Source organism: Harmonia axyridis, chromosome 3 (assembly GCF_914767665.1).
Source record: "Harmonia axyridis chromosome 3, icHarAxyr1.1, whole genome shotgun sequence".
Taxonomy (NCBI): Eukaryota; Metazoa; Arthropoda; class Insecta; order Coleoptera; family Coccinellidae; genus Harmonia; species Harmonia axyridis.
The window spans coordinates 49,700,126-49,720,670 of record NC_059503.1 but is presented as its reverse complement, the minus strand read 5'-3'; the positions used below and the strand labels follow the sequence as shown (position 1 = coordinate 49,720,670).

At 34.7% G+C, this 20,545-nt stretch overlaps 3 protein-coding genes across 3 annotated transcripts; 2 read left to right on the top strand and 1 right to left on the bottom strand.

The window, feature by feature from the left end:
- Positions 1–131: 131 nt before the first annotated feature.
- On the bottom strand, positions 132–542 carry LOC123675405 (histone H3). Its single transcript, XM_045610758.1, has one exon. It carries the CDS (start codon positions 540–542, stop codon positions 132–134), a length of 411 nt encoding a protein of 136 aa, XP_045466714.1.
- A 190-nt stretch (positions 543–732) lies between these two features.
- Positions 733–1,105, top strand: LOC123675404 (histone H4-like; the record flags this gene model as incomplete). The annotated part of the gene is made up of 1 exon (XM_045610757.1): positions 733–1,105. A coding segment is annotated over one exon (327 nt), but the record flags the coding sequence as incomplete, so codon positions are not given.
- A 3,277-nt stretch (positions 1,106–4,382) lies between these two features.
- Positions 4,383–15,302, top strand: LOC123675403 (histone H1B-like). Its single transcript, XM_045610756.1, has 2 exons — positions 4,383–4,897; positions 15,205–15,302. Exons 1-2 carry the CDS (start codon positions 4,471–4,473, stop codon positions 15,300–15,302), a joined length of 525 nt encoding a protein of 174 aa, XP_045466712.1. The 5' UTR covers positions 4,383–4,470.
- Positions 15,303–20,545: the final 5,243 nt, after the last annotated feature.

Sequence of the window (20,545 nt, the reverse complement as noted above, 5' to 3'; positions counted from 1 at the left end):
AGGTTATATTGCACTATTGATATCGGATCTTTAATTTGGGATACCTTATAAGAAAGCAATCAATTGTATAAATGTAAAAAAAAAGTTGTGGTTCTGAAAAGAACCGATTTTAAACTTTGTGAAAAAGATGCTTAAGCACGTTCGCCACGGATACGTCGAGCAAGTTGAATGTCCTTCGGCATAATGGTTACTCTCTTGGCGTGAATGGCACATAAATTTGTATCTTCGAATAGACCGACCAGATAAGCTTCGCTAGCTTCTTGAAGGGCCATCACGGCGGAGCTCTGGAAACGGAGATCGGTCTTGAAGTCTTGGGCAATTTCGCGCACTAACCTTTGGAAAGGAAGTTTGCGAATCAACAGCTCGGTACTTTTCTGATAACGACGGATCTCACGAAGAGCTACGGTACCTGGACGGTAACGATGAGGTTTTTTTACGCCACCCGTAGCGGGTGCACTTTTACGTGCCGCTTTTGTGGCAAGTTGCTTACGCGGTGCCTTTCCGCCAGTGGATTTTCTTGCCGTTTGCTTCGTACGGGCCATCTCGAGTATGGGTATAAACTAGTTGAGGTAAATCTTAGATTCATCTATTTATAGCGGAATAGGTAGGCGGTTCCACTGCACATTCTCGCAATATCATTGGTTGGTCGTGTAGATCTAGTGGTGGGGAAAACTGTGATGGTATAAAAGCCGTATTTTACGGTAAAACCTTTACTTAATTCTTGTTATTGTAATCGTTAACGGAAAAATGACTGGCAGAGGCAAAGGTGGTAAGGGTTTGGGAAAAGGTGGCGCTAAGCGTCACAGGAAAGTTCTACGAGACAATATCCAAGGAATCACAAAGCCGGCTATCAGAAGATTGGCCCGCCGCGGAGGGGTGAAACGTATCTCTGGTTTGATTTACGAAGAAACTAGAGGTGTACTTAAGGTATTCCTAGAAAACGTTATTAGAGACGCTGTAACTTACACCGAACACGCAAAAAGGAAGACTGTAACAGCAATGGACGTCGTATATGCTTTGAAACGCCAAGGTCGTACGTTGTACGGTTTCGGAGGTTAAATTTCACCATCGAAATATTGCTATCGGTCCTTTTCAGGACCACAAAGTTAACGTTTCTTCGTTTTTTCCATTACACAAATATCATACAATCCGAAAGCAAACAAAATTCCCACAAAGGCTAAACCTGTCCGTGAGATGGGCAACCAAATTACAATGACGAGATAATTCTTTTGGAATTCACCGTTAAGGGTAAACAGCTAACATTTTCATTCACCCAACTATAAATATTATTTATTAATTTTTTTTTACTTGGAATTGCTGTGACCATACGATCACAAAATATATAAATATTCCGAGGACAAACAAAAGTGTTGTCTATTCAAGTTTATAAGCATTTAGTTAGTAGTGCTCTAGGAGGAAAATTTCTTATCCAAATTTTATTGCCACCTTATTTTATCAATTTGAACAAATTAAGAAATGGGCATATATAAATTATTCCATAAAATATTTTCACAGAATCGATGACGGTAGGCGGCGATAAGATATATAATTATTTCTTCTGCGCGTTCCGTTCATCAACTTTACATCGACAACAGAATGGTAGAGAGTCGAAACAATTTCGTACCTCGGCATGGGATCATTCAAGGGAAATCCGCTGTAGGATTGAAAAGGCAAGAGCAGCTTTCATTAAAATGAAAAAACTTTTCACGATTCACGACCTGAACAAGAAGACCAAAATACGACTTCTTATTAAATATATTCATGTACTAGTACAATACATGTTTTTCCTATGATTACACTTTTCGTTTATTATTATTGTTATGGCAATCAAAAAAAACTTGCAACCTGGTGTGGACATTTTTATTATGGTCCTTAATTTCAGAAGAAAGATTATAGTTTATACCTGTATTTAAATTAAGATAATATTCAGAAAATTTTAAGATTCGTTGTAGGTACTAAAAATACACGTGATGTTGCGAAGGGGGAGGGGGGGTGGTCTTAAACCTCACTACGTATCACCAATGGGTGAGGGGGGTTTAAAAAATGCTAAAAAAAGATCACGTGATTAATGGACAACCCCTAATACAGCAGGCATGGTTGGGGGAAGGAGTGGTCCCGGCAGGAGGAGAATTTCGTGGCTCTGAAATTTGAGAGTCTGGTTCTGGGAAACAACAATTGGACTGTTTCGTGCAGCAGTGAATAAGGTCACAATAGCCAGAATGGTCTCCAATATCCGATAACGGATTGGCACTATCAAGAAGAAGAAGTTCCGTTCATCCCACCCGTTTGAGTTGATAATTCTCGCTAAGTTAATCCCCTCCGCGTATAACGAGATCACACATTTTCTAATCGAGAAGCCAATTTTCTCATTCCTATCCCGCATTGCACAATATTTCACACACGGTACAATCCATATTATATTTACAAAGAAAAAACATATATATCAACCGTTGAACTTATCTCTCATAAGGGTGTCAAATATGAACCGCTGGGTTCATATATATATATATATATATATATATATATATATATATATATATATATATATATATATATATATATATTAGGCCATTAAATATGCTGATGATGTCAGTGGTGCCGGTATTAATCATATTAATTGCTTTCACTTAAATATAACATCATTAGTAGTGAATCTTACAATAGAGCGTCTGCCAAAAATATTACATGCAAACTGCTCACCAAAACCTCTCAGCGTGTTCAGATGTTCATTTCTGTTCTATATTGTTAACAAGTGTCGGGGACGTGGCACATCCTTGTATTAATGCTTTTTGAACTATATTCCTTATTCTTCATATAGGGATCTTGTTTTCGCTGTATATTACATGACTCCGATCAACAATACCATTGCATAAACCAGCAAAAATTCTTCATTGCTCACCTCTTTCTTTCTTCTTTTCTTCAATAACAGATTTATGGAAAATTACATTACGGCACTATTATGACCGTTAATAACAATAAAAATTAAATCTGCCAGTATGTACTCATCATCATAAACATTTCAGGCTCTCTTCATCGTTCAGCTTAATGACGAGTTGATGGAAATTTATACTTTCGATTCTATGACCATTCAATCTGCCAGTGAGTTATCAGACTCATCATCAAGACATTCCATATCCATTATAATATAATTATAATACAATATTATTATAATATGATAATAATAATGAGTGGAGGGTGAAGCAACTTTACCTAGACATTCTTCCAGTGCCCATTGGACTGACAATATTATACTTGAGATTTATACTCTCCCGTGTTAATTAAGTTTCACATGTTTGAAGTGCAGAATTAACAATTTAGTATTTCACTTGAATTATTAAAAGTAGTTTACTTACTGAATTATTTGATATCTTAATTAAATGAGGTAATATAGTTTTGTTTGCACGATATCGCTGGTTCCCATTTATATCATTCGCTGATTCCTGCTTCCAGTATGGGATTTCAAATTGTTTTTTTTTATGGAGATTTTATATTATCCTTTTTTTTTCAAACTATTAATTTGTATGATTACCTCCTGGTCCGTTCTTCAGGTAATTCATCCGTTAGTGCGTGTCTAACATTAATCGAGTTTTCATATTAGATTGACTACTTTTTCCGAACGCTCTTTTGTATTACGGCATTATGTAGCGGAAAAGCTTTTCTATGAATTTATGAACAATCAGCTACATTTCCAGCCTGCTCCAAAATACGATTATTATCCTTTCCTGTCTGTTATTTCTCACGAGTTGATTTAAAATTGTCTTCATTGAACAGTTAGAAGATTCATCCACACTAGATCACCCTACCGACTCGCCACTTTCAGAACTATAATAACCCTAATTGTAGGAAAGTTATCGATTATATCAAGTATGCTTTGAATTAATGAAAATTCGAACAATTTACGTTCCCTGAAATACAATTGATTATATTTCCTATTAATCAAATTACATGGAGAAAACTGAGGCCAATACTCTGGCTCGAAGGACCACCTTTGTTAACGATAGCGTTTTATACCGGAATTCACATTCCTTCGTTCGAATGTCGTTTATTATCGATTATGGGAAATTTTCCGGGAATATTTCTAGACGATATGGTGCAGAAATTTTCTATTTTTGATTTTTCCATTCGGAAATTTCAAGGATTGATCAATTGAGCATTTTGCTCGAAATAATCCTCATATTCATACATTTCTAGCCAAAGTTCCGTCGACTTCAGTTTTAATGCATTAATTTTCAGTATTTTTCCTGCAGAAAGTGTATCTAACGTTGTTGATATATATACATATATACATATATAGATAAATATATATACCGTGTAACGATTTCATCAATTATCACGATAATGTCTTCTGCCGATACAGAGGTGCAACAAAGCGGTGCGTCCGTTCCAATCGGTGCGAAAACTGCGAAGAAATCCGAGAAAAAGACTGCGACCGCGAAACAGGCCAAACCCAACCATCCTCCGACTTCAGAGATGGTTAATAACGCCATCAAAGATTTGAAAGAAAGAAGTGGATCGTCATTGCAGGCCATCAAGAAATTTATAGCTTCCAACTATAAAGTAGATTCGGAAAAGTTGGCTCCTTTCATTAAGAAATACCTCAAATCAGCTGTGCAATCTGGATCTTTAGTTCAGACAAAAGGAAAAGGCGCATCTGGTTCGTTCAAATTGGCAGCTGGTGGTTCGACATCGGGATCCCAGAAGAAAGTGATTAAAAAAGCCACCTCCAAGTCCAAAGATGATCTTAAAAAATCCACTTCGGCATCAGCTGTGGTGACCGACAAGAAGAAAAAGAAGTCTACTGTTGCCAAAAAACAAGCCGCTGTAACGAAAACGAAGAAAGCAGTTGCAACAACCGAGAAGAAGAGCCCCAAAGCCGCCAAATCCCCTTCTAAAGCTAAGAAGATTGCGAAATCGCCAACTAAGAAACCGAAAGCTCCAAAACCCAAATCAGTCAAGTCTGTGGCAACTCCGAAAAAAGCAGCACCTTTGAAGAAGAAGAAGTGAATATAAAAATTACTGTTGTGATGAGAATGGTTCGTCTAACTAATCGGTCCTTCTCAGGACCTTCAAAAATTATCGATCAAATTTGAAATATTCATCTTGTTCTCCAATTTTTCTGATTCCCCATTTCTCTGTCCACCTTGAAACCGAAAGGCCTTACCGTATTGATTGTTGTCCTTCAATTTATTTTAGAATGAGACTACAAAAATTTTTTTTACAAATTTTGCCTTGAAAATGTTCTTCATTTCATTTCAGGGATCTTAGGGCTTGATGTGCTCTGAGGAAGATGAAAGACTCTGGCATTCTTGTATCGTCAAGTTCTGCGTGCCGACCAGATCTGTCCCCTATTAATTGTACTTGACTTCTCTCTTCGCCTGAACCACGGCACATTCATCTTTCCCCGGCTTCATTCCGATAGCCTCAAAGAACGCTACCACATTTCCCAATTGCTCGTCGTTAGCGGAGTAGAGCTTGAGGTCGTCGATGTATCTAACTGGCTTCTCAGTAGGTTTAGCGCCAAACAAAACCAGAAGAGACTCTGCGTGTCCCCCTGAAAAATATCTATCCTGATTTTGATTTCGACAGTTTTAACATAGATCTTGTTCTTATCCAAAAACATGTGGACAAGAGGTGGCGGGTCAGGTTTTTTTACCTTTAAAACAAAGTCAGTACTTGCAATCAATCATTACCGAATACATATAGGTACTTCAAATAAATATATAATTCAAGCGGAATATCGAAAAAATGCCAATATTCACGTAACAATAAATCGGACAAATGCAGGTACCGAATGAATAATATAAGGCAGCTAATTTCACACATACTTTCTGAAGGACTAATTGATACGTAAGTATCTATCACTTTGCAATCACAAATAAACGTTTCAGAAACTATAATTGATCATTTCAATGAGCGATTAATATTTGTTATTCATATTTAATACCTATATATGTGTGCTCGTTAAATCGCTCTTTGAAATGATCAATTATAGTTTCTGAAAGGTTCTGTGTTTGCAAAATGAAAGGTACCTACGTGTTCATTAGTCCTTTAGGATGTCTGTGTAAAATTAGAAGGTTTTTTCTTATTCCTGCATTTCAAACAGCTGAAAATAGAAAACATGAAATTCGAGCGATTCTTGGGTGTTATTGGTGGTAATAACCTATTGATGGCGGAGCTTATCAGAGAGAAGCACTCTAGCTCAACGATAGAGTCAAAAGGAGGCTCTCAGAAAGGTCCGGAATGATAGTTGGGAAGAGAAACTACTTTCTCTTTCCACAGAAGACAACAGTGTTTGGCGGATGGCCAAAGCACTGCACTCAGATAGGAAACCAACCCCGCCGATTCACGGTTTACGAGGAATATTTTTCACAATATATGTATCCGAAATGCCAAAAACGGTGAAAAACTCCATGGCACTTTACGCTGACGATACCGCCTTTCTTGCCAGTTCTTGGTGTCCCAAAATGGCAACGAAGTACCTACAAGAAACCCTGAGAAGATCAAAGCAGTTTTTTTTAGCCGAAAGAAAATAGATCCCATCGGACTCGTCGTAATGTTCGGTAGGAGGATTGTAATGGAAAAACGAGGCCAAGTATCTGGGAGTGATACTTGACAAAAAACTCACTTGGAACCAACACGTCACATCAGCTGTGACGAAGGGGAAAGACAACAGCGGCAGCGTTGCAACCGCTACTTTGCAAAAGCACAAAAATGTCTCTTTCCAACAAGCTTCTTCTTTATAAGTCCACCATCCGGCCGGTCATGTGTTACGCATGTTCGGCTCCTAGGAAACACAAACGACCGAAGATGGCACTTCTCTAGGAAGTGTGTATTAGAGCCAAACCCTTACTGGCACAGAGATTGTGTAATGATTACACAAACTTTGCCACCTGCTAGAGCAGATCAAAATAGCTCACCAGAGGTGAATTATATTGAGATGGAGCAGTAAAAGGCTAATTTATAGCCTGACTGCAAAAGAGAAAGAAGTTGTTAGCTCTTCACTGTATTTAATAAGTAGAGCGAGTATGGACTGTATTTTTATTATAGATGTTGCGATGGCAAAAACAATTCACAGATTTTCCGCTAATGAGAAACTGAATATAAAAGCTCTTACCAACTCCAAATGGGCCGTGATGATTTTGGGGGCTTCCTTTTCTTTCGTAGGCCAGGAGGGATCCCTCAATGATGGCACACCAGTTGTCATGCACTTGATATTCTTGAACCTTATAACTAATTACTGTCTCTATCAGTTACTAACACTTGAATTAATTTGCCACACACAGCGAAGTTAATAAACTTATCGAAATTAGCGATAATGCGAATACTATTGTTTATAGCGACGAAATATGCGGAGAACAAGAAAGTAACATTAACAGTTCCAATTAATAATAATGTTTTTGCTGTTATAAAAAACCGCTCGTTCCATATTGGCTCATATTGCCAATATTTTCAAAGCGTTTTATGAGTCAGCAACCCACAATACAGAAAAGTGCAATTGTGTGCTGCCGACACAACAGAAGTTGTAAGTTAAAAAAATTCATACTAACTTTTTTTCTCAAAAATAAAGGGGGAATTCATTTGTTTCAAATTTGATTCATAATGCATTGGGGAGAAGACACAGTTATAACACTAAGAAGTTTTAACACATGATTTATTACAATTTCGATAAGTATGACAGCTTCATAATTTTTCTTTTTGGGTTGAAGGAATCAATAAGGTCAATTGGCTTGAAAAACAATTATGTATGATAATCAAAAAAACAGTTCCTCTGTCCGAAATGATCAATGAGCCTCTCCTTCAACGGAATCGTTCTTCTAATTCTTTCTTTCTACTGATTACTGGTTTTGGAGTTATCTACTAAAAATCTACCATCATCGTTCAGAAATCTATCAAAAATCTACTGACATACTTTTTAGAAAAAATTCCACAGTTGGCACTGCATTACAATTTCACATTATTCAGATTACACTTCATTCTAGTGTCTCTTATGGTTAAATTTTACTTCATGAATAGGATAGATATTAGAGATGCGTATAGATTCGCACATAAAACAAGAAAATTTTTAGGAAATCGTTAAAGAATGGATCGAATTTTTTAGACGAGATATATTCTACGCCTATGGACTCAAAACGTGAACTTACCTATGATAGGTTAGGTTTTCATTTCCGGATGTTTTACACACTATACATGTTTTTCGAGGTTTTACCATGATTAAAATTAACAATATGTAACTTTAAATTCACAAACTTGTATAAAATAACGACGATTACAAACGTGAAATTAAAATGAACAGTTAACCCTTAACGTCCCTCTAGTTGTCACGTGCAATAACAACAACAGAACCGTGTTGCCAAATCCCCACAATATTCGCAAAACATCTATGCCACAGAACGGAGAAAAGTTTACTTCTTCCTCAGAATGGCAACGCAGTACATTATAAGTGTTTGTAAACAAAAATGTTATAGCGATGTCAACAAATGCTATAAGGCACCTCTATATTTTCTTTCCTCTGACGTATTCACCATAAAATCGTACTCAACTTATTATATTTTTCTGTTTATCAATAAGAATTTTCCTTTTATTTACTGTTTTGAACTTGTGACCAATAAATTTTATGTAATGTTGTCTTTGATTTATTGAAATTCAGATGCTTTTTGGTCAAATTTTATCCAGACTGATATATTGGTTGCTGTTGGTAACGATCAAATCATTCAATGATTCTTTGAAGGTGAAATCGTATTTCACAGATTTTCTTCCTCTAATAATCCAGGCTGTAATGACTTGCCTTCTTTTTTCAAACAGTACTGTGAGAAATACTCAAATAAACTAATCAATGTGTGTTTGAAATTGATACAACTTTTTAGTTTCAAAATTTCTTGGATCAAAACCAATAATACAAACAAACTGAATAATCTAACCTCCTGTCAATGACATTTCCAATGCCAACCCGAAATCTGCAATTCAAAATGTTACTGATCGAATGAGCCATTACCAACTTAATTTCGATTTTCCACCAGCCACCCGGGATGTCAATAATTCCTGAACGGACTATATTCTAAAACAAGTTGCAGAATGGGCTTCTATTCTAACACGAATGCGAAATTCGAACGCATGAGTGTTGGAATTGCCTTCTGCAACGAGTATTAGACGATATTTTCTCTATTTCAGTCAAGTTTTGTGAATTATTGTCGAAATTAAATGAAAAATTTAGATTGAATATCCTAGTGACATTTGTATTGTATCATTGCAGTTGGTGTGACTGTTACGAACATTGACAGATTACGAAATTTGGATATGAATCGTACGTTTAGAATTTTGAAATAATTTACAATTACTCATTAAATTCGTTAGTTATGTCTGACGAAATCGATTTAACACCACCAGAATTAAGAGAAATTGCGATTAATGTTGCAAATCATTTCACTATATCCGAATTACTGTCTCCAATGAGTAACGTCATAAAATTCGTACACTCGCTCATAGATGTCCCTAGCAGTATTAAAAATACGATATATCAAATATGATAATTAATGCAGTTAAGAGTTAACTCGTATTACTCGAAACACCACGGGAGCAAGATTTTTCGTTGAGTTACGTATAGTTCGACATAGGCGTAGTTCGAGTTATACAATTCATTCTTGATTAAATTCGACTTACGGGAGAGTTGGATAATACCGAGCCCCTAAGGACTTGGACCTATAATTAGGAAACTATTTGATATTGAAAGAAACAACATTGAGTAATTAGTAGGACATTTATTCAGGTACAATAACCGCATAACAAAAACTTCTGAAATTTAATCAAAAAGTATTTATTGTCAATTTATAAAAAAAAATAGAGGCGCGGTATTATCGAACTGATTCGATATTATCGTGCCCAGGTTTGACAAAATCGTGCCCACATTATTTGCTCGCGAATGGGTAAGTAACAAAAGTATCTAATAATAAAAAAATTGATATCTTTCTGAGTAATTTTCCTGCGTGAAGATAGGGAGAGCCGAATCTTCTTCTCAAAATTAAATCAGTATATAAAATATCACGCAATAAGTATTGATGGAAACTTAAAGTCTATATGACAACAAAACGTAAATATTTTTTTATAACATGAAGTCTAAGTAAATTTTCGTCTGAAGTTTCTAGCAGATGTCTTTATTTTATTTCCGTTTCGAATAGCCTCAAGTACAGACTTCATATTTTACGGATTGATAATATCGCGCCCCGGCGCGGAATAATCAAACTTGATAATTTTATTTTTTAAGCTCAAAATTTTATGGGAAATATTATAGTACGTAAAAAAGTATTCGGTCAATAATTCTACAGTGTACAAGCATTAGAAATTTATAGTATCAAAGTATTACAATATAAATACAGTATTACTTACCTCTTACTGAAAGTACGCGAAAAATTATAAGGAGTGACGAAAAAAACTTCTACAGGGCGTGCTATTTTCGTCGTTTCAGGGACCGTGATGGCATTGCGCGGAGAAGGATGTAGGCATGTCCAGCTTTGATGTATACACACTACATCAAAGAAAAAGTGAATAGTTTTTGAATAATACTGAAGCGCGGAATTATCAACCCCGCGGTATTATCCAACTCTCCCCTACAAGATGATATAGACCTAAACCGCTTTATAGAGGTAAAGAATAGTGATATTTATTCCCTATAATAGGAGTAGATCGTACATATTTGATGAATTTACTGAAAAATGAATTGACAGTGAAAAATTTTATAATGAGATAGACCAATATGTCTCTCTGTGTTGACAAATTCTGAACATTTTAAGAGTTTGTCTGATGGAGGAGTCTGATTTAGACTCTAAAACAAAGGTTAATTAATTCAAAGTGTAAGTATTCCATTTTTTCGTCAACATTTTTTTCAATCCAAGAGCGTAGAAATGGGGAGGTACTGGGTGTGATTACCCCACCCCAAGATTTTCAAAATATAAAATTCTAGAAATATCGCGAATACGAATAACGAAAATTTCTCCATCAAATGAACCAATAATAATAATCATTTTTCTTTCCTTTGAAATCGACACGTCAGTAAAAAATCGGACCCCTTTACCGTTTATGAGTTTATTATCGCTTTCAAAATGAGTACATTAATTGCATTTCAGCTCGTCTTTGTCCGAGGTTTATTATTTTCCTTCATCTATCCGTTTTCTCGGCATCGCCCCTTTTTTGTTACCTGTGATTTTTGCATTCGTCATCGGTATACACTTACCTACCCGTTGTTTTCAGTTTTTTGTATAATTTTCGTCACAATACTGTAGTTGTCAAAGAACTGAACTGAGTAATTCCCATCTGAAAATTGTCTGGGCTGTGTTATATAATTTATTGTGGATCATTCAAATTGCAATTTTTTTTGTGAATATATCAGTTTTGAATTGATTATATCTGAACGGTGTTCCTAAATTGGAGGTACAAATGAAAATGACAGATTTCTCGGATCCTTTTAGGAAAAAAAGTCCTAACACGATTACGCAAACGCTTTGTTTTTGAGATGCCGGTGTTAAAGTTCAAGTTTTTTTCTCATATCACCTATCCTTCACAAGATATTCAATTTTAATTGGCATAGATCTTCCGATTTAAAGTTTTCAGCTTGTGATATGCTTATTTTGTATGCAAATCTGCAGTGTGATATTTTTTGTGGAAGGGTACCTGCTTCTTTCCACCAGAACTATTTTTTGGTGAAGCACTGGTTCTATAGAAAAATGTGGAAAGAAACTCTTGTCTTGTACAACACTTTTTGTTTTGTTATAGTTTTGTCGTTTCTGCTATCGATTTCGAAAAAAAAATTCAAACAGCTCTCTGGTAATCCTCAGGAAAATCCAAATTATTATAAAAATCCAGTTAGTAAGCTGTGATGAATAAATTGATTATAACTTCTGGTACTTATCAACAAATTCTGTAGCGAAGATTAATAAAGATTCGATAAACTAATAAATATAAGCATCACTAAAAATTATGACTATACAAGAAACACCCTGTATCTCGAAAACAAAGCGTTTGCGGTCTCATGTTTATAGGACTTTTTTTTCTTAAAATTATCCTAAGGAATATTTTCCTTCGTAACTCCTTTTTAGGAAAACCCAGTATAAGGTGAGAACAATCGAATTGGTAATAAAAAAAAATATTGAGTAATTAAGATTCAACTTCGTTATCAAACTTTTTTCCCACATTACAGATATGAGTAAACGTTGTTGTAAAAAAAAATTTTGTTCGAGAATCCCCCCCCCCCAAGAAAAAGAAAGATCTCCGTCCTTGGTTTCCAGATTCCTCGTCATTGCTCGTTGCGAGGCGTATACTTGAAAACCGAGTTGTGATCTTTCGAATTATTATGTGTGCTCCAATTATTTTTTCTCTTGATATTTTTGGGCGCCCCTGCAGACCTTGCGCCCGTGACAAGTGCACCTTTGCCACGCCCTAGATACGGCACTGGTATTGCCTATTACCCTAACTGAATCAGGGATGTAATGTATTTCACAAAGACGAAAAACAACACTTCGAATTACGTGGAAGTTGTTTACACATTTAACATATGGAAATTTCCTACGATTCTGCGTTCGAAACTAGTTACTGACAAAGGCTAAGTGTTTTCAGCGGAACAGATGTTTTTAATCTCATTTAGTTTTCGAAGCTTTGCATGCCTTACCGCCCTTTGTATCAAGGCACTTAAACATGAGCCCGCAAACGCTTTGGTTTCGAGATACAGGGTGTTTCTTGTAGTGCTACTTTTTGTGATGCTTAACCAGTTTATCGAATCTTTATTAATCTTCGCTACACAGTTGGTAAATAAGTATCAAAACTTATAATTAATTTATTCATCACAGCTACCTAACTGGATCTTTATAATCATTTGGATTTTCCTGAGAATTGCTATAGAGAGCTGTTTGAATTTTTTTCTCGAAATCGATTGCAAATACGACAAAACTATAACAAACCAAAGTGTAGTACTGAACAAGAGTTTCTTTTTATTTTTTTTAAACTTCCAGTGGTTCACAAAATAGCCTAATTTACATTTTCTTGATATCTCTTTTTGTTAAAAAGTTATTACCATCGGAACACCTTACCCCGGGAACTTCCAGCCCCACTCTCCCCTAATCTCATACCGCCAGTACGTGAAAAATGCAAATCGAATATGAATTCTAACATATGAGTTTAGCAATAAAGAGTTCTAATAATAATAACATAAGATTCTACGGATAGAAAATACATTCGGAAAGATGAGTATGATATGGGTTCTTTGGTTTTTTCAATGAAATAAATTCTACGAAAGTAAGAAAGATAATGGAAAATAAAAAATATATACCTGTATAGCTATAATGGGTTCATATACCTGTATACCTGTAATGGGTCTATGTAGATTGTAGTGTCCCAGCGCAGGTTTTACTGCGTCTACTTAAAGATCTATTGTATTTTGTACGTTGTCATGGAATAGAACTAATTGCTGGATTTTCCAAACGACAATTTGATTATAAAAATATAAGTAACCATTTTTTCGGTAAAACCAGGGTACTCTCGACTTTCCAAGAATAACGAACATTTTTACATTTATCCATCAGATAACAGTAAACTGTGTTCAGTATTACCTGTTCATTCAATAAATCTGTTGAATAATTATGCATATTTTTCTGCTATGGAAATTGATGGCATGGTGGCTATGTTGGAATATCGTGATATTGATGGAGATTCTGTGCCAGTTTTAATGGCATTCAAACATGGATTGGAGGAAGAAAGTCTAGATGACTTTAATAGCAAAATATTATTTATGACAATTCCATCTTTTTTCAATTGTGAAATGCTCATTATTTTTTAAACCACCGGAAATATATTTATTTATTTAAAGATATCAACAAAGTTCCAGTCATAGGTGGCTAGGTTTTTTGAGTGGAATCTGGAATATTCGAATAAGTATTAACTAAATAATCATTGAATATTCACTTAATATTCATTGAATGATCAGTTATTATGTCATAAGAGCATATATAATATTCGATTAAACACTGAGACACGAGAGTGCAACTCGTGTGGTGTTTCCCGAAATACGACGAGATGAAAAGGTCCGCATAATCGAAATATATAGTCTACACTCTGGTATTCGTTATGATTATATCACGAAAAATAATTTCAATTTCTTATTTATTAATGGACCTATAACCAAAGCGCTGCCTTTTAAAAAATTCAATGACATTTCAGTGAGCTTGACTTTTTTTTTTTTGGGCGAACGTCCAAGTACGTTACTATGGAAATAATCACAATCTGACAGGAGGCGAAACACCAAAACGATTATACCAAGTCGTCAAAGGTGTATTTACTTATCAAAACGCCGGAATAGGGTGATAAATTAGTTTGAATAGAGCCTAAAATTATTATGTTATTTAAATTATTCTGAGGAGTATAGTTACGATTGGGTTCCGCTAGCTCAACCGTAAAGCTCGCAGAACCCGCGATTTCTCCGACAATTCAAGAAAAAAAAATTTTTGAATAAGGTAATAATAAATAAGCCTACAAAATCAAAATAAAAATCAAAAATTCGAAAGTCTTTCTGCTAGCTTAACGAGGGTGCACCTTCTCCCCACAAGATATTTAACTTGAATTTGGCATAGATATTCCAATTTAAAGTTTTTGTGATATTTTTTCTGGAAGAGTGCCCGCTTCTTTTCACCAGACCTTTTGGATGAACCACTGGTTGTTTAGAAAAATGTGAAAAGAATCTCTGGTCCAGAACTACACTTAACGGTTTCTTGTCAAACAAATTTTCAGAAATCCCAAGGAAAATTCAAATTATTATAGGATCCAGTGATAAATAATTAATTATAATTTTTGGTATTTATTTATCCAATCTGTAGAGAGGATCAATAAGAGATTCGATAAAATGTTATATGCATCACAAAAAAGTAGGACTACAAGAAACGTAGGTACCCTGTATCCAGAAAACATAGCATTTGCGGGCCCATGTATAGTACATTTGCTCCTTAAAATTATTCAGGGAATTTATCATTTTTCTTCGCACCTCCAATTTAGGAACAATCGAATGGTATGAACAATCGAATTAGAAAAATTCTATTTTAATTTTTGCTTCAAACTTCATTATCGAACTTTTTCTCACATTACAGATATGAGTAAACGTCGTCGTCAACAATTTTTTTTTGATACGCACATTTATCTGGTTATCTAGAACTTCAAATATATCCTTTTCAGAATTTCTAGATGCTTTAACTGTTCCAAAACTTAGAAAGTTTGCGACATACTTCCAAAATATCTTCTCCCTCATCGGAGTTGAATGTGGATATTTTTAATTGAATGTTCGACAAGATCCAAAATTTCATTAATTGAATAGCGGAGATTCACATGGGCGCCCGCAGGGGGGGGCCAGGGGGGGCCATGGCCCCCCCTGAGATTTTGATTTCCTCATTTTTCAGCACAACACCCTCAATATAACTTTATCAATCCAAAGAGCAAAGAAAAAAGGAAAGTAATGGATTCACAACAATTTTCCGGTTTTCAATGACAATCAAGGACACCTTATCGTTTTTCAATAATTTTCATTTTGCCCCCCCTGAGAAAAATTTCTGCGGGCGCCCATGGAGATTCAGTTCGTGAAATTATATTGCACTACTTTCAATAATGAATACACCTGTCACTTGTGAAAAAATTACATAGTTTAATTTCTATGCTATAGAATATTTATTTGAAACGCACCCTAAAAACACATTAGATGGAATTAACCCTACGTATAAATAAATAGATAACATTGATTGATAAAATCTCGAATGACTTTTAAATTATTGAATTTGGGAGCATAATAATGCTGGAACAGTACCCGCTTCATTCAATATATACTTGCGCAGAATTACCCCATCCCATGCGCGATATTATCCCAGCACATGGGGAATTTCGCGCAATGACATTATTATTTCAGATTTTTAATATATTCTCAAAGCGATTCGTCAAATAAATGCAAAATTTCGAAGTTAAATTGTGAAAGTTTGCATTTACATAGGAAACATTTTTGAAACCTTTTCCGTTAGGTGCGCGAAATTCCCCCGTTCTCCCCTACTCAATAGATAAATAATAATGATACTTCCGTACACCGTTCTCTGAAACGATTCGTATCAAAGTTGGTATAAATTAAAATCCGATTGTCAAACAGTATTAATATTAGGGAGAAAAGTCTCACAATTAGACATTAGTAGGAAATCGGAGAAATTAAAGTAGAGGCGTAGGGAATAAAATTCCAGTCCTTATTTATTTATTTATTTATTTATTTATTACAAATTATTATTATTATTATTATACCTAAAATGAACATCTGAGTCATTATTAATATTCCTACCCCTGATTTTCGATTATGTGAAAAAGGACCTTTTCTCGGAAATTCTATGGGAACTATTTGTAATATTGTTAATGTCAACTTTCAAAGAAAAAGATGGTCATTTAGCTATTGTATAGGTAGCGTTTATTATTGCATTCAAAGGATTTCAGACATGTTTTATTATATACATAGGAAAGGTTGATTTCACTTTTATATGGGTATCTTCGATTCTGAGAAGCTACCAACTTTATCTATTCAAAATATCTGCTCATTAATAACGAATTTGCCTTCTGAAAGACAGGACCTACAAATCCTTTTGTTCGAGTAATAACCAGAGGGCCAAGGGCGTAGAAATGAGAGGATACTCGGGGTAATTACTTCCCCCCCCCCAAGATTTACAAAATATAGAATTTCAGTTTATTATCGCTTTCAAGATGATTACTTTTATTGCTCTGCGAGCACGTCTATGTCCGAAATTTATTATTTTCCTTTATCTACCCGCTTTCGTCGGCGTCCCCTCAGAGGAATATAAATGACTTATCATATTTCAAAATGAAAACAATCTTAACGCGTGACACCACATTTTGCTAAATTCACTATTTGAAGGAAACCTATAAATGTAAGCATTGAATTGAGTTTTACGATATCGCGCAAATACTACACCATAGACGAGATATATTCTATATGTAGAATTACAAGGAACACCCTGTATCTTGAAAACAAAGCGATTGCGGTACCTCCAATTTAGGAACACCCTGTATAAGGGTTGATGATCGAATCGGTAATCAAAAAATTGCTATTATTTTGAGTAATGTTTGCTTCGAACTTCGTTATCGAACCTTTCTTTCTCACATTACAGGTATGAGTAAACGTTGTCGTCGAAAAATGTTTTCGATTTTTTTTCGGTCTATCATATCAGTTCATTTACATATATGTATTATTTCGCGTTATGAACTATTTTGTGTTATCGTTCGAGAAAAACAGACAAATCTGCAACATAAAAATTCCTTTTTTTTTCATTTCGCAAGCTTATAATTATGATGATAATCTTGAGCAAATTTTTGTGATATAAATAAAAATTTTTTTTTATCAAACACGAAAAGCACGGAAGTTCGTTAGGAAAGATATACCTACAGGAGGTATATTTACCCCTAATATCCAGAGGGAAAGGTCATAAAAAAAGGTTATTTTTGAAAACATTTCTTCCCAGAAAAGGCGAGCGGCATTTTCAAAGAAGTGAATAACAACAATCGTAAAACCCACTAGAGTATTAGACCAGATGTAACCATTCACCAAATATTTTGCAGCAGAAAACGGTTCATTTCAATTATGTGCGTTGAGCTGATAAGTGAGTTTTAGGTGCGTCGTTATGTGAATATAATAATTCTTCATTCTACGCAGTGTTCGGAAAATAATACATAGGTTATTTTAATAAAACTGTATGAATCATTCGATGACGCTATTGAAGGTGAATAGGTAGGTCATGTAATCTGTATGTACCTATTTATCGATTAAATATTAATTTCATCAGATTTGTGGTCGATTCTAGATTTATAAAACTAGCAAACTAGAATTCTGTTCGAATCTGAAGGAATCGTTATAAGGATATAACGATCCCCCAAGATGACTCATCATTCGAAGCACTCATTGAAAAGTACATTGTTAGTGGATATCAGACGATTCATTAATAATGAAATTCCATAACATGAAGCAATATCTATATGACATATTTAATTATCAATTGCTCCACTGATCATATTTTTGTACAGTATCGTCACAGTTATTACATCAACCCATAGAAGTACAGTGCATCCCATTTTGGGTGAGACAGCCAGGTTTCTCGCTTGTTATTTAAGATAGAGCCTTGCGGATTTCACGTTCCTGTCCTACTTTTTTGTGAAACTCAAGTTGGTCGAATCAGATTCTGTATAACTGTTTCCGTTCAAAAGATACAGGGTGATTTTGGAAATTTATACTTTTCGGACCCCTTCTTTATCTCCGAAATTATGAGAAACAATGCTGAGCTGAAAACTACGTCTGAATCAGAATTTTGCGTAGAATCCAGTGGCGTACTCAATATTTTTTTTCGGGGTATGGTTTTGAAGATTCAACACAAACCTATATTTTTTTTAATGGAACACCCTATATATCATTACTTCGTTGAATTCGTTATTTTTTTCCCTTCAAAATGATACATGATACTATGTAGGTAGGATGTTCAGAAATGTTAAAAAAACACTAAAACGTCAAATAATGATGATTTTTCTGTAAATGGGCCATGAATTTTCTATGTTTCAATAAGAGGATTATCACTTTCGATTTTTAAAAATAGTAGGTCATTGATGACACAAACATCCTTGTTGTTATTATGGCTACTATGTATTCGGGAGCATTGTTTTATCAAGTAGGCATTGGAGGGAAAAAACCAATCTGATCTAGCTGTCATCGCTATAAATTATTGTTATTATTATTGATTCTTCTTTTCTATGGAAAATCCATTGCCCATTAACAAAAAATCATCATTATTTGATGTTTTAGTGTTTTTTTAACATTTCTGAACATCCTACCCACATAGTGTCATATATCATTTTGAAGGGAAAAAAATAACGAATTCAACGAAGTAACGATACACATAGTGTTCCATTTAAAAAAACATAAGTTTGTGTTGAATCTTCTAAACCATACCCCGAAAAAAAATAATGAGTACGCCACTGGATTCTACGCAGAATTCTGATTCAGAAGTAGTTTTTACCTCAGCATTATTTCTAATAACTTCGGAGATAAAGAAGGGGTCCGAAAAGTATCAATTTCCAAAATCACCCTGTATCTCTTGAACGGAAACAGTTATGCACAATCTGATTAGACCAACTTGAGTTTCACGAAAAAGTAGGACAGGAACGTGAAAACCGCAAGGCTCTATCTTAAATAACAAGCGAGAAACCTGGCAGTCTCACCCAAAATGGGATGCACTGTACAGTGACTGTCTCTGCAGTGTGCAAACAAATATGCTCCGATAACGTTTCTGATTATTTTTCATTCAAATTAATTCAATCGTCATATTTCAAGCGCCATAAATTTTTTCAATTTTGAATCCGTTTTCTCTTCTTCATATCGCCAAATTGTACATATAACAAACTTTTGATGATGACCTTTATTGTTATCTTCATTTACTTCTGAAGATGTATAATTATTTTCTCTACAAATCTATTTTAGGACCTCAAAGTATCAACTTAGGTACATGTGTGCTCTAGCTTAATATTCTAACAGTTATCAGTCCATTTGATATCTGAAATTCATAAAAATTAACTTTCATATTGAATATTTGATATGATGCACCTCCAGCCCATAAACGTGTTGATGAACATCTAGAAGACAATACATATTTATTTTCTTTCCATAACATACTATTCTCGTCATTTCAGGTAAAATGACGAGAAATTGAAGGCTCAATTTTAATTAATATTTCATATTGTAAACTATCAGATGAGTCATTTTAGCTATTATTAGCAGTTAGCTATAGCTTTCCGCGTGGTGATGTCGGTTGTTGCCCGAAAACACATTGGGTCTTCCTGCTGAAACCACAAATGGATTGCTGGCTTCTGTTGTTGACTCTGTTTGTTTGTTGTTTCTTTCAAGTGTTGCACATCCTAACACTTGTTCACCGTACTGATGAGGGCCGAAAGCCCGAAACACGTGTCTACGGTTGGTATTTCTCTGAGAGGGACTGTCCTTATCCTTATGATTTATATATATATATATATATATACAAAATGTGATAATTTCCTAAAGTAATTAATAAACAATGGTTTAAGGGGTGTTGGAAAACACCCCTTAAACCATTGTTTATTTATATATATATATATATATATATATATATATATATATACCAACCCTATAAGGTGGAAGAAAGGAGAATATATATATATATATATATATATATGATAGTTCTGGATCACGGATATGGTTATTGTTAAAATCATTAATATTTTCCATACAAGAAACATTTGGGGAAGTTCTGGAATCATAGGGATGATGATAATTAATTTGATATTTCAGTAAAGGCCGAGGAACAGAATTTAACTTAAATCCAGTTGATTTTGAAGGAATATTATAATCGCAAGTAAGAGGGCTTTCAGATATATTAGTACATTGAAATACGATATGAGGAAAAACCCAGTCTAATTATGTTCTAAATTTAGTTTCTCATGGATTACCTGAAACCTAAAA

Excerpts from the sequence above, each read along its gene's own strand:
- LOC123675403 (XM_045610756.1), top strand. The coding sequence starts at position 4,471 with ATGGTTAATAACGCCATCAAAGATTTGAAAGAAAGAAGTGGATCGTCA. Across the intron at positions 4,898-15,204 it reads CAAATCCCCTTCTAAAGCTA|AATTTCTAGATGCTTTAACT; the intron begins AGAAGATTGCGA and ends TATCCTTTTCAG.
- LOC123675405 (XM_045610758.1), bottom strand. The coding sequence starts at position 542 with ATGGCCCGTACGAAGCAAACGGCAAGAAAATCCACTGGCGGAAAGGCA.